This window comes from Mustela nigripes, chromosome 5 (assembly GCF_022355385.1).
Source record: "Mustela nigripes isolate SB6536 chromosome 5, MUSNIG.SB6536, whole genome shotgun sequence".
Lineage (NCBI taxonomy): Eukaryota > Metazoa > Chordata > Mammalia > Carnivora > Mustelidae > Mustela > Mustela nigripes.
In genome coordinates, this window is record NC_081561.1 from 94095901 (window position 1) to 94109893 (window position 13993).

Consider the following 13993-nt stretch of genomic DNA (forward strand, 5'->3'; position numbering starts at 1 on the left):
AGCCAAAACAGAAGTTAAAATATACATTTTGTATAAAATATTTTATGTAAAACTTACTATGATCACAAATTATAAACTAAGAGTCAACTCTTCAAGGTAGTTTGGGTTAATTTCTCTCAGGCATAAAGAAATATTTTATTGAGTTTTCAAGATGCTCGTTATACATGTGATTGAGAGTAGTTGGTGACAGTAGTTTCCATGAAAATCTTTTATTAATCAAAATCATATTTATGTTAATTTGATATGTTAAGTATATAAGCTTGATATGAATTGTAACAAATTTTTAAAAACTGTTATAAATCATATGTTCCCTTATTATGTTTATTCCTTAGTGATCTAAACATACAAAAGCATCTTTAGATATATACCAATTAAATAATGACCACCATATGATTTTTTTAAAGATAAGAGGATTTGAAATTTGGCAAGATTTTAAAGAGCTGTGATACCTAGTATGTTTTATCAAAGGGATGAAGATATTTTTCCTGGTAGCATGTGTTAACTAAGCTTCAGGTTTAACTTGAAAGGGTAATTTAAATTTTGTCATTTTTTAAACTCTCAAACTGTGTGTGTATGCATGCTGAGACCATATGCATATATTATATCTGATAACATTTCATATGTATATGAAAATACTGTGTTTGATAGGTATTACATTATGAAGTGAATGGCACCCATAACTCTAAAAGGGTTATCTTACGGAATAATGAGCTTCACTTATCTTTTTTTTCTTTTAATTCCTCTGGTTGTGAGAAATGAGATCAGGTTTGACTTGTTTATACTGCATGAAACTATATTTCATTCAGCTACATTTCCTTTATTTTTCTTAATGAGGAATATCTCTTTTTACATATATTTTTAATTTCAGGCTCCAGTAGTTGTGAGAAATGAAATCCTGTTTGATTTGTTTTCAGCAAATGAACATTTACTCTGCAGTGAGGTATGTAAGGAAGTTTTAACTGAAGCCTGTTTTCAGGCTTCATTTTCCAGACCTGCTTAAAATAATTCCCAGACCATCAATTTCAGTTCTCCCTTGCGCACCTCTAAGTTTTGGTGTAACTCAGTATTTTATACACCAGACATTCAAAGAGGTAGAGAAGCCTCTTCAGTTAAGTTTAATGAGCAGATGGTGGGGAAATGTTAGCATTAGCTTTGCTGTGCCCCTACTCTCCTGCCCCATAAACCCACAGTAGCTGGGGTCTCATGATCTGGGCTTTCCCCTTCAGTGCAAGTGCCTAGCGATAGACATGAAGTTGCTTGGAACTTGCTCAACATAGTGCTCAAGGGCAGGGTGTCCTGATGTTGTTTGACTTGCTAATACAGGGAAAATCTCACCTAAACACCTCTATCTCTCCACCCTGGGTTTTCTCCTTCAGAAGCGGACTCTGTTCCACTTCCCTAAGACAGTTATGTCAGAAGCAGGTCTTTTCATTTAAAATTATTTTCTCCCAGAAAAAAATTCTGTGCCAGTGAGAATTAATAGTCATTATTGATTCAAACACTTTGCCTTTCTTATCTTAAATATCTTTATTTTAAAAGATTTTTATTTATTTATTTGACAGAGAAAGATCACAAGTAGGCAGAGAGGTAGGCAGAAAGAGAAGGAGAGAGAGAGGGAAGCAGGCTACCTGCTGAGCAAAGAGCCCAATGTGGGACTTGATCCCAGGACCCTGAGGTCATGATCTGAGCCGAAGGCAGCGGCTTAACCCACTGAGCCACCCAGGAACCCATCTCATCTTAAATATCTTGACCAAGATTAAAGTCAAAACATTTCTTTCTCCAACCAGGTTGTACTGAGTAGTATAATATATCTAAAGTGTTTTATATTTTACAATTTAGTCTAAAATATGCTTATTTTATAATCCAAAGCATGCATAGACTTCAGCTTTTCATTTTTAAAGGAAGTATAAAATATTCTAGCAAAATTCCGAGGTGTACATACAGCAAGACACTTGATTTACCTTTCATTTTCAACTAAACTAAACTTGAAGAAACATCCTAGATAATGTAAATTAAGGAAAACATGAATCTTATAAGGTTAGTCTCAAGTATTTAATCTTCTTATAAACCAGGCAGTTAACCGCAAGACGATTATTTCAGAAAATCCCATGCTACCAGGGTAATGTCTTTACTTAACAACCACTGTGACCCAGAGATTTTTTTTATACATTGTTTCTATTCCCTATAAAATGCTGAAAAATAGATAGCATAATCTGCATTTTACAGACAGCATTACATAAATTGCAATTTAAAGATGGTGAAATGACATTCCCCAGAGCAGAAGGATCTGAAGGGAGATTCAAATCCGGTCTGTTTCCACTGCAAAGCTCAACTCCCCACTGCGCCTTGTTGCCCATTGAAAACTCTGCAGGTGGGAATTTTGTTCAGAGCCCTTCTGCCCCCACAGATTGGCATATGAAATATGAGACTTAGAGGATATTTAAATGTGTGTGCAATTTTCTTTCTCATATCTCATTCCTTGTCTGGTTGACCCTATTGACATAGAAGAGATCATTTTCTTTGCAAACTTCTCAACGTTTACAGAGGGGTAGCTTAATCATTTATAAAATGTTAATCCCAAAATAATATCACTGCTCTCAGGAGCATTCATTCTCTCTCTCTCTGTGTGTCACACACACACACACACACACACACACACACACACACACACACAGTTGAAATGAAGGTCAATGTCAAAAGGAAGTCGATGTCAAACCTCTAGTAGTTTACTCTGGAAGACAGCTCTTAGCTGAGTGTGTTTAATATTAAGTCTTTTTAGCATGTATTGTGACTATATTTCCTGACAACAAAGGCAAGAGCCATGACTTTATTCTGTAGATCGGAAATCAAAATGTGAAGCACAAGTAGAATTAAATATGAAAAAGTAGATTGGAAATGGATTTTGACTTGTTTCCCACCTAAATTACAGTACCAACAATTGAAGAACAACTGATTAACACGAATGGCTTTTGTCTCTAGCTGATGAGATGGATTATCAGCGAAATCTATGCAGTGTGGAAGATCTTCAATGGAGCTACTTTGAACAATTATTTTAAAGGGAATGCAGGGGAACCCCCTCCTCTCATCTGGAAGCCCTGGGAACACATCTATTCTCTGTGCAAGGCTGTGAAAGGTCACATGCCTTTATTCAATAACTATGGGAAGTATATTGTGAAACTTTATTGGATGGTAAGTTAGTTCATATTCACGTGCATTGAAATTTGTCTGACCTTCATATGGAAATATATTTGTCTTACACACTGTTACCTAGGCTATTAGAAGATACAGGACGTCAACTGTGCAGACACTGGGAAGATAGGTCCTACATGTGTAATTTGGGGTCAATAACAAACATCGTTGTTTGTCCTGAGACCCCAAATCCCACACGCTTTTTATACTGCAGTTGCTTGGACCATGGAAGGGTGGTCCTCTGCTATCTGTCCTGTCAGGCAGGTGGCCTGGGTGGACAGGTGGATGCATGGGGCTCTCTTCCTTCCTCATTTGTCTGTGATTGTGGATAGGGTCTTGAGCATAGGGAGTGCTTGAGCCTGATTCATTCTTTCTCCCCTGGTATTTGCTGCTCCTGAGGGGCCTGGTCCCACCCAGGCTTTGCCCTAAATTTGAGATTTGTACTCAAGTTAACAAATCTTGGCTTGACAAGACATTTTTGCTTCTGCCTGAAAAGGAGCAAATGGGATAGTAGAAATAGAGTATTTTTTAAAATCCCCTAGTTAATAAGGCAAAGTAGGCTCATACCACATTCGGCAAAACTAGATTACTAAACACCTTTGAGTTTTTGTTGGTGGCTTCTTTCTAAAGGCCCAGATTCACAGGCAGGGCCAGCTACATGTTTTACAGAGCCCCTTGTTAAAATGAAAATTATTAAGAATGTCAATATGGTGATAGTAGTACTTAAAAAAAAAGAGCATAGGGTCCTTCTAAGCGTGAGGTTCCTTGTGACTGTACAGGCTGTACACTCCTGAAGCTGGTCCTAGTCACGAAGGAAGAATGTTCTCGAACATTTGAGGATGTGGAGAAGTATGAAAAGTGAATCATTCCATTCTGTAATTCTAAAGAACATGACTTTACCCAGGGAGCCTGGGCCAATCTTTCCTGGGATGGGGGATGCTGAAAGGCCAATGCTTAGGAATTAATAGGATCATTACAGCAGGAAGGTAAGAGTATAGAAGGTGGTATTAGCCTCTGATCTCTAAAATAGGGTTCTTGGTGTTTTGATGTCTACTGCAAGACAACAGACTTTGAAAGTAAAAACTTTGTGAGGAGTTGAAAATAACTTCCTAAATGTCTTTGTCTTCTTTATTTACCAAGCAGGAGGCAGATTTGGTAGACAAGAGTTCAAAGTTGTAATGTGCACCAAGGAGTGAGAGTGAGGCTGTGGTGTTAAGAAGGTGGGTGCCCCATGAGTAGGGATGAGGGATTCCAGAGAGAAGGCGAACACAGAGGTCAAAGGTCAGGGTATCTGCCTCCTTCCCCATTTTCCACACATTTGCTCACACTTGCGGTAGGAGCGAGTTCAAAATCATTAAGTATTACAAAGCAGCATCAGTAGAATATTAGACCAACCCCATTAGTTTCTCTTTCTCTGCTTCTTGACATCCTTCCTTCCTTTGCAAATTTCCTTCTGGACAGAGGTCAACCTTTATTAACACTACATCTCATTTTACAAAGACACGGTGATTTATTTCTCTTTAATTGTACTGATTCCTCATAAGCCCAAATCCACCTGGATTCAGAATTAAAACAAAAATATTTACTCCAATGAACCAATCATTGAAGCAGTCTAGAAAAGGTAGCCCTGGGGAAAGGAAGGGCCTGATGTCCAGTGGCTTCTTCTAGTTTCTCACTGGTCTCTCCTGAGGAATGGCTTGTGGGGCCTGCTGCTAAGCTGTTGAGCACTGAGACAGAACTTGTTCCATATGAATTATTTTTGTAGACAATTTGTTGACCTGAGCTGAAATCAGAGTTGGACACTGACTGATTGAGCCACCCAAGTGCCCCTTTTCTTATCCTTTTTAAATACCATATTGCTTTAGTTGTCACAAATTTATTGTTTGATTTAATATTTTAGAACAAAATCCACCTAAAAATTTTTTGCTTCAATATTTTCTTAACATATATGTTTTTTGAATGAACATTTTTGTTGGTATTTATCTCTGAACACATTTATAATAATGTATCCTTTATTTCCTCTATAAAAGGGTTTAGTGTTTATCATCCTGCTCAACTTCTCTCTTGAGCATTTTATTTTCATCCATCTTTCATTCAGCTGGAATGTGCATTCTAGAATTTTATTCACTTAGAATATATATGCTGTTTATTTTGGGTCTATTTTCCTTTATATATGATTATTATATGAATGTAATTTGCTTACAGATGGAATACTTGGGTAATACCCTTTTGTTTTAGAACACAACAGCCAATGTCTGCATATCATCTCAGTTTAATGTTAAAAACACTCATTTAGGGATGCCTGGGTGGCTCAGTTGGTTGGACGACTGCCTTCGGCTCGGGTCATGATCCCGGAGTCCCGGGATCGAGTCCCACATCAGGCTCCCAGCTCCACGGGGAGTCTGCTTCGCTCTCTGACCTTCTCCTCGCTCATGCTCTCTCTCACTGTCTCTCTCTCAAATAAATAAATAAAATCTTAAAACACACACACACACACACACATTTACTCTATATCTTATCTGAAACCCTAATACCTTATCTCACCAGTCCCTGCTTCATTTTTTTTCCAGAGCACTTGAGTATGGAGTACCCCATACCCCATCCTCCTAGTGAATTCATCAGTGTATGTAAAAATATACAAGAAGCTATAGCCCTCTAGATGCTTTCTTCATTCAGGCATTTTGCTTCAATGTATCTTTCTTATATTCATAAATTGGTCTAATCTACAGGTTTTTTTTAATTACTAAAGTACAAAAGACACACAAGTTACATTAGTTTCAGGTATACAGCATAACAATTCACTAAGTTTATACATTAGGCTATGCTTACCACAAGTGCAGCTACCATCTGTCACCTTTCAACTGTCATACTGCCATTGACTGTATTCCCCGTGCTGTGTCTTTTATCCCCATGACTTATTCTTTCCATAACTGGAAGCCTGCATCTCCCACTCCCCTTCACCCATTTTGCCCATCCTCCCATACTCTTACTTCCTCCATTCTAGCAACCACCAGTTTGTTCTCTGCATTTATGGGTCTCTTTCTGCTTTTTGCTTGTTATTTTATTCATTTGTTTTTGGTTTTGTTTTTTGCTTCTATGCATAAGTGAAATCATATGGTATTTGTCTTTCTCTGACTGACTTATTTCACTTAGCATGGTACTACCCTCTAGGTCCATCCATGTTGTCACAAAGGGCAAGATCTCATTCTTCTTTATGGCTGAGTAATATTCCATTGTGTGTGTGTGTGTGTGTGTGTGTGTGTGTGTGTGTGTGTGTGTATCCCGCATCTTTTTCTATTCATGTATCAGTGGACACCAGGTTGCTTCCATATCTTGGCTATTGTAAATAATGCTGCAATAAACATAGGGGTGCATATATCTTTTCAAATTAGTGTTTTAGTTTTCTTTGTTTTTCTAGTAGTGGAATTCCTGGATCATGTAACATTTCTATTTTTAATTTTTTTGAGGAACCTCTATACTGTTTTCCACAAAGGCCACAACAATTTACATTCCCACCAACAGTGCACAAGAGTTTCTTTTTCTCCAATATCCTCTTCAACACATGTTATTTCTTATCTTTTTTATTTACCCATTCTACCACCTGTAAAGTGATATCTCATTGTGGTTCTGGTTTGCATTTCCCTGGTGATGAGTGATGTTGAGCATCTTTTCATGTGTCTGTTAACCTGTTTGTCTTATTTGGTAAAATGTCTATTTAGAATCCCTGTCAGTTTATTAATTGGGGTATTTGTTTTTTGGTGCTGACTTGTATAAATTCTTTATTTATTCTGGATAATAACTCCTTACTGTAGATATCATTTGTAACTATCTTCTCCTACTCACTATGTTGCCCTTTTCATGGCTTTGTCTGCTGTGCAAAGCTTTTTATTTTGGTGTAGTCTCAATAGTTTATTTTTGCTTTTGTTTTCCTTGCCTTAGGAGGCGTAGCTAGAAAAATGTTTCTATAGCTAATGTCAAAGAAATTACTGACTATGTTTTCTTCTGGAAGTTTTATAAATTCAGGTCTCATATTTAATCCATTTTTGAGGTATTTCTTCCATTTAGAGTTTATTTTTGTGTATGGTGTAAGAAAGTGGTCCCATGTCATTCTTTTGCATGTAGCTGTCCAGTTTTCCCCAGCACCATTTATGGAAGACACTTTCCCCATCATGTATTTTTGCCTCTTCCTTTGTCATAGATCAACTGACCATATAAGTATAGGTTTATTTCTGGACTCTTTGTTATTTTTTTTTAAATTTTATTTAATTATTTGACAGAAGGAGAGAGAGATCACAAGTAGACAGAGAGGCAGACAGAAAGAAAGGGGAAAGCAGGCTCCCTGCTAAGCAGAGAGCCCGATGCGGGCCTCGATTCCAGGATCCTGAGATCATGACCTGAGCTGAAAGCAGAGGCTTAACCCACTGAGCCACCCAGGTGCCCCTGGGCTCTCTGTTCTATTCCATTGATCTATATATCTATTTTTGTGCCAGTACCATACTGTTCTGACTACTAAGGATCATGGTATACCTGAAATCTGGGATTATGATACCTCCAGATTTGTTCTTCTTTCTCAAGATTGCTTGGGGCTACTTGGGGTCTTCTGTGGGTCCTTACAAATTTTAATCTTTTTTATTCCAGTTTGTGAAAAGTGTTGTTGGTATTTTGATAGGGATTGTATTGAATCTGTAGATTTCTTTCGGCAAGAAGGATATTTTAACAAAATTATTCTTCTAATCCATGAGCATGGGCTATCTTTCCATTTGTTTGTATCATCTTCAATTTTTTTTCATCAGTATTGTAAAGTTTTCAGAGTACAGGCCTTTCACCTCCCTCGTTAAGTTTATTCCTAGGTATTTTGTTCTTTTGGGTATAATTGTAAATGGGATTGTTGTCTTCATTTCTCTATCTGCTACTTCATTATTAGTGTATAGAAACACACTGATTTTTATATATTAATTTTGTATCCGTAAGTTTACTGAATTCATTTATTCTAATAGTTTTGGAGTGAAGTCTTTAAGATTTTCTCTCTCTATATAGCATCATGTAATCTGCAAATATTGCCTTCAGTTCCTTTTGTAAGGTAAATACACAAGCTAGGTCACTCTACTCTCCTACTAGTTTTTCCCTATTTTGGTCTATTCTTTAAAATTGGAATTGTAGTTCTTGAAAGGATATCGAATACAGATAACAGGGATAATAAATAGATGCAATTTTTACAGGGCAAAAAACAAGGACTTTGCTATCTCAGAGGCTGCATTCATGTGATAGGGAGATGGTACCTTGTTTTCTGGTTGGTAGAAATTTGTTTTCTCAGGGCCAGGGGAAAATATTTTTATTTGTTTCTACCTAATCCCCAGGTGACAGGGCTGAGTCAACATCTATGTGCATGGCAGTTGTAATAAAGAATTAGAGTAACTTCTTTCTGACAAGATAGACATTTTTTTTTCTTTTTAAAAATCTCTTTCTAGATATACACAATTTAATTTTTGACTTTTTCCTTCTAATTCTAGTTCAGTATTTATATGTCTATTCTTTGTTTTTCACTTCAAATGTTTGAGGAACATATTCATAGCAATAAGCTCTGTTACCTTCTACTGCTTGATTTGGTATAAGGAGATGGACTCATCTTGGTTCTACACTTTTCCTTCCCCTGTCACCTCTCCTACACTTTGAGTCGTGTTCCCCTTGCTGTCTTTTTCTTTTTTTCCTTTTTGTCTTCCATTTCTTGATGCTTGCTCACCTTTTTGTTATTGGGCACTGATTTTCCTTCTCTGCCTTCTTGCATATGTATCTCCTTCCCCTTTCCTACTGTCCCTCCAAGCATTTATTTTAACCATTCTTTGAAGCAAACCCTCCTGTCAGAAACTCTCTGCCTGACATTTAAGGTGCAGATTTTTACACCAGCATATCATTTTCCCCATAGAAGTATTTCTACTATTTCCAGTTCGGATTCTAAGGACCTGGAATCAAAGTTCTTCGACACCAGTCAGACAAATATTTGTTGAGGAGCATAAGGAACAATGTTATAAAACAGAGAATTTCCTCTTTTCCTCTCCGTGGAAGTGATGGTACACTACTGGGGCCACACGCAGCTGGGTCCTGTTCCCTCTGTTTTCAGCATTCCTCTGGCCCCTTGATAGAAGCAATTAAGTGAGCACTTTCCACTCACAACATGTATTGCTCTCGGCTGCTTTGCTGGGAGTGTCCCAGTGCTTTCATCTGTCTCTGAATTAAACAGGGAAAATATACACATTGGGAACAATAATTTTCTCCAGTCACCATCAATCTATTGATATGTAAAAAAGAAGTATTAGCTTTTGTTTCTGATAGATCCTTACACTTTTTAAGGGCAAAATTATTGTCAAATTCAGTTTCTTAGACAGTAAGGTGCAGAAAACCACCAGTACCAACACGACCTCTTCTGTTTCCCAAGCCCCAGCCCTGACCCCCTGAGAGAAGTTTCTGGCCAAATCCGTGCACTCCAGCATTTGACGCACACTCTCTCCCAGCCAGTGACATTTTTGTTCTTTAAGCTTCAGCAACAGTGTTTTCAAGATATATACCATGACAAATTATTTTTCTATCATTAAGTTACTTTTTACAAAATAGAAATGTTTTTGTTATTTCATTATTATTAACATTGTAAATGCTTTTAGTAAAACAAATTCAAACATTATTAAAATCGTTCAAAGTAGAGAATGAAAATTCATTATTGTTCTGCCTACATGGACAATCATAATAAATGACTTACGTGTATCTTCCTAAACATTTTTCTTATAAATATATGTAAGCCTACTACATATAATTTACAGTAATAGTGGGATGGTATGGTACTTCCTGTTCTGTAATGTATTTTTTCCCCTAACTCTAGGAATTATTTATGCTAACATATATACTGATCTACCTTGTACTCCTTTGTTCAAATATAACAATAACCATACATATTTCATTAATTTCATCTTGACATTTAGATTATGACCAGTGTTTTACCAATACAATTCTGTAAAATAGCATCTTTGTGTATATATTTTGCCCATTTATATGACTATTTTTTTGTGGGATTTCTACATGTGGAATTATTATATACAAATTCTTAATTTTTATAAGTATATCCAAGCTACTCTTACATTTTAATTTCTGTGCAATTAGCATTTGATATAATTAGGATTTAAGCCTGGTATTTTATTACTTGTATACTCTGCTACTTCTGTTATTTATTTTTTTTGTATCTGTTTCCTTTTTTCTGTGTGTTTCTTGAACATTCTTTGGGATTCCATTTTGAGTTATTTCTGGTGTTTAGTATGTCTCTATGTATTACTTTTTTGTCTAGTAGTTGCTCTAGGGATTAAAATATACATGCTTAGCTTTTCACAGTCCAGTAATAGCAGCATTTTGCCACTTGATATTGGAACATAGATACTTAACCATCATTTGGGCCCCTTTATCACCCTCCCTTTATAGCATAGCTGTCTAGATATTTTCTTTCTACATAATCAGAACCTACTCATAAGTATTGTTTTTAAATGTCAAATATAATTTTTAAAGCTCAAGAGGCAAAGAATACTTTATAACCATTTTGTATTATTGTATAGCCATACATAGCTTATACTTTATTTATAGCTATACATATGTTTATATTTTTTTCTTTGCTCTTTATTCATGCCTGATGTCCGAAGATTTCTTCCATTTCCTTTTTTTTTTTAATAAGAATTTCCTTTTACCATTCTTTTTTGGGGTCAGTCTTCTGGCGATAAATTATCTTAACCTTTTTTGGTCTGGAAAAAAATTTTTTTAAAAGGTTCATTTATTTATTTCAGTGAAAGAGATTGCAGAAAGTGAGCCAGAGGAAAAAGGAGAGTGAAGCTCAAACAGACTTCACACTGAATACAGGGCATAACTTGGGGCTCAATCTCACGACCTTGAGATTAAGATCTGAGCTGACACTAAGAGTCAGACACTTAACTGAATGGGCCACCCAGGTGCCCCTTGTCTGAAAATGTTTTATTTCACCCTTATTCCTAATAGGTATTTTCACTCAATACAGCGTTGTGAGTTGGCAGGCTTTTTTTCCTCAACATTGACAACTAGTTGGCTATTTTCTTCTGGCTTCTGTGGTTTCTGAGGAACAATCGGGTGTTCTTTTCTCACTAGCCATTTTAAGGCTTTTTTCTTTGTCTTGAGTTTTCAGAAGTTTGAATTTGATGTGTCTGGGCATAGATTTCTTTGGGATTATCCTCTTTGGGATATTCTGAGCTATCTGAAACTGTTGAGTCGTGTCTTATGACAAATTTGGAAAGTTTTCAGCCATTATTCATTTAAATGTTTTTCTGGCCCCCCATTTTTTTCCCTCATTTCTGGGGACTCCGATGACACACTAGTCATATCTTCTTCTCTTGTTCCACAGATCTTTTAGGTTCATGTCATTTAAAAACTTTTCCTAGTTGTTCATAATTTCTATTGAACTGACTTCTAGTTCACTAATTTCTTTGCTATTTGCATCTGGCTATTGATCTTTCCCTGTTTTGTTTGTTTAAGTTTAGTATTTCTGGTTGTTTCCTCTTTCACATTTTTTTTACTTCTTTGCTGAGATACCCTATTTTTTGTTTGCTTCAAGAGTATTCATAATTGCTTCCTGGAGCATTTTTATGACATCAGCTTTAAATTTCTTAACTAAAAATTCCAAATTCCCTGTCCTTTCGGCATTGTGGTCTGTTGACTGTATTTTCTCATTGAAATTTAGATTTTCCTGGTTTTTGCATGATGAATAATTTTGGAGAGTTTCCTGGACATTTTTAGTGTTCTATTTTATGACCGTTTTCTAATTAAATTTTTTATTTAGCACATACTCAACCTGTTTAGATTCAGAGTACACATCCTGGCTCACTTCCGTGGGCTGTGTTTCGAATGTTACTTTAGTTTATAGAGCCTGTGCAATGCTACTTGGCTCTGCCACTCTTGTTTGTTATCCAGGTGATAAGATTCCATCCCACAGTATCCTGAGCACCACCAGAGGGGGGGGGGGGGGAAGTGTACCTCCTCATTCCTGCATGGGCAGAGTGGGGAAATAAGAGTTTTTCCAACAGGCTCTACTAATGCAGAAAGCACTTCCTCCTTACTGCAGAAGGAAGACAGAAGTCCTAATTCTGTCCCCTGACTCCACTGGGGAGAGAGACCACCTTGTTTGCTTCAGGACAGGCAAGGAAGTCAGAGTTCCACCTTCAGGCACCGTACGGGAGGGGCACCGCCTGTTACCCTGGTGAAGGTGGGGAAGTATGGTCTGAGCTCTTTCTTCTCTGCATAATTATGCTCATTCAGGTTGCTTGCTCAAGTCTCTGTCCCTGATCTTTTGGAATTGTGATTGATGTGATTAACTAAAAAGCATTTTTTATTATCCCTTTAGCATTGTCATAGGAGGAAGAGGATATAAATTTATGTAGGTATTTAGTTATCTTGACCTAGGAAGATATTAAGATTCCAATACAACTGCATTCTAAAGTGACTTTTGGTAATTTATATTTATACTAATAAAGGAGGCGCCCTTCTTCATAAGCATGTAAAATAATTAAGTATTTTGATAGTTGTGGTGCTAACACAGTAATCTCAGTAAAAACTGCCCAATATTCGTCATTTACATGCAGTTAAAAAAAAGGTGTAAAAATGATTCAGTGTTCTATAAGGACTCAAATAAGTAAACTCAATGTTCTATGATGACATCTTCTATGTATTTACATTATATACTATTTATATATTATATATTTATGTGTAATATATTTCTTTTTTTTTTTTTTAAAGATTTTATTTATTTATTTGACAGGCAGAGATCACAGGCCAAAAGGCAGGCAGAGGGAAAGGGAGAAGCAGGCTTCTGCTGAGCAGAAAGCCCAATGCGGGGTTTGATCCCAGGACCCTGAGACCATGACCTGAGCCAAAAGCATAGGCTTTAACCCACTGAGCCACCCAGACACCCCATGTAATATATTTTTTAAAGTATTTATTTGAGAGAGAGAGTGAGCATAAGTGAGGGGGTGGGCCAGAGGGAGAGAGACAAGCAGACTTCCTGCTGAGCCCTTAAATCATGACCTGAGCTGAACAGACCCTTAACAACTGGACCACCCAGGGGCCCCTATATATATAATATTTAATTTCTTCATAAACTTTAAGGAAGCAACCCAACCAATGTATTAATATCAAGGAATCAAAAAAATTCCTAAGAAAATTGTGATATCTAGTTAAATTATGTTTTAGATATATAATACTGAACGCATTTTCCGAGTTATTTCTCATAATAGCTGTTTTTGAGATGCAATCACATACCATGTAGTCCATCTATTTAGACTGTACAGTTCGATGGTATTTAGCAATCAAAGCATTCTCAATTGAGATATGTTATTGATTAGCTGGAAGCAGATGACATTCGTTGAACTGGTTTAAGTTAAGTTCCTATGTTGGCTTAAAACTTTTCCTTCATAGGGATTCAGTTGGTTCCTTCAAAAATTTTTTTGAAAATTAAAGTGTAGAAAGAGAACTGCTATTATTAGTTTTTCATTGTGGTAAAATATACATGACATAATATTTAGCATTTAACCGTACAATTTGAATTTACAATTCAGAGGCATTACATATTTTTGCAAGGTTGTACAACCATCAAGACTATCTCCTTCTACAACTTTTTCATCATCCCAAAAAGAAACTCTATACCTATTAATATCATCCCAAACAGAAACTCTGTACCTATTAACATCATCCCAAACAGAAACTCTGTACCTATTAACATCATCCCAAACAGAAACTCTGTACCTATTAA

At 36.5% G+C, this 13993-nt stretch overlaps 1 protein-coding gene across 1 annotated transcript in view; it reads left to right on the forward strand.

Annotated features, from left to right (window-relative positions):
* The window catches only part of ADGB (androglobin), a 168853-nt gene that overhangs the window by 34451 nt on the left and 120409 nt on the right, over positions 1 to 13993 (forward strand). Inside the window, exons 4-5 of the mRNA XM_059399200.1 lie at positions 869 to 940; positions 2980 to 3189. Of these exons, the coding sequence (XP_059255183.1) occupies positions 869 to 940; positions 2980 to 3189 (282 nt within the window). The remainder of the gene's footprint in view (positions 1 to 868; positions 941 to 2979; positions 3190 to 13993) is intronic.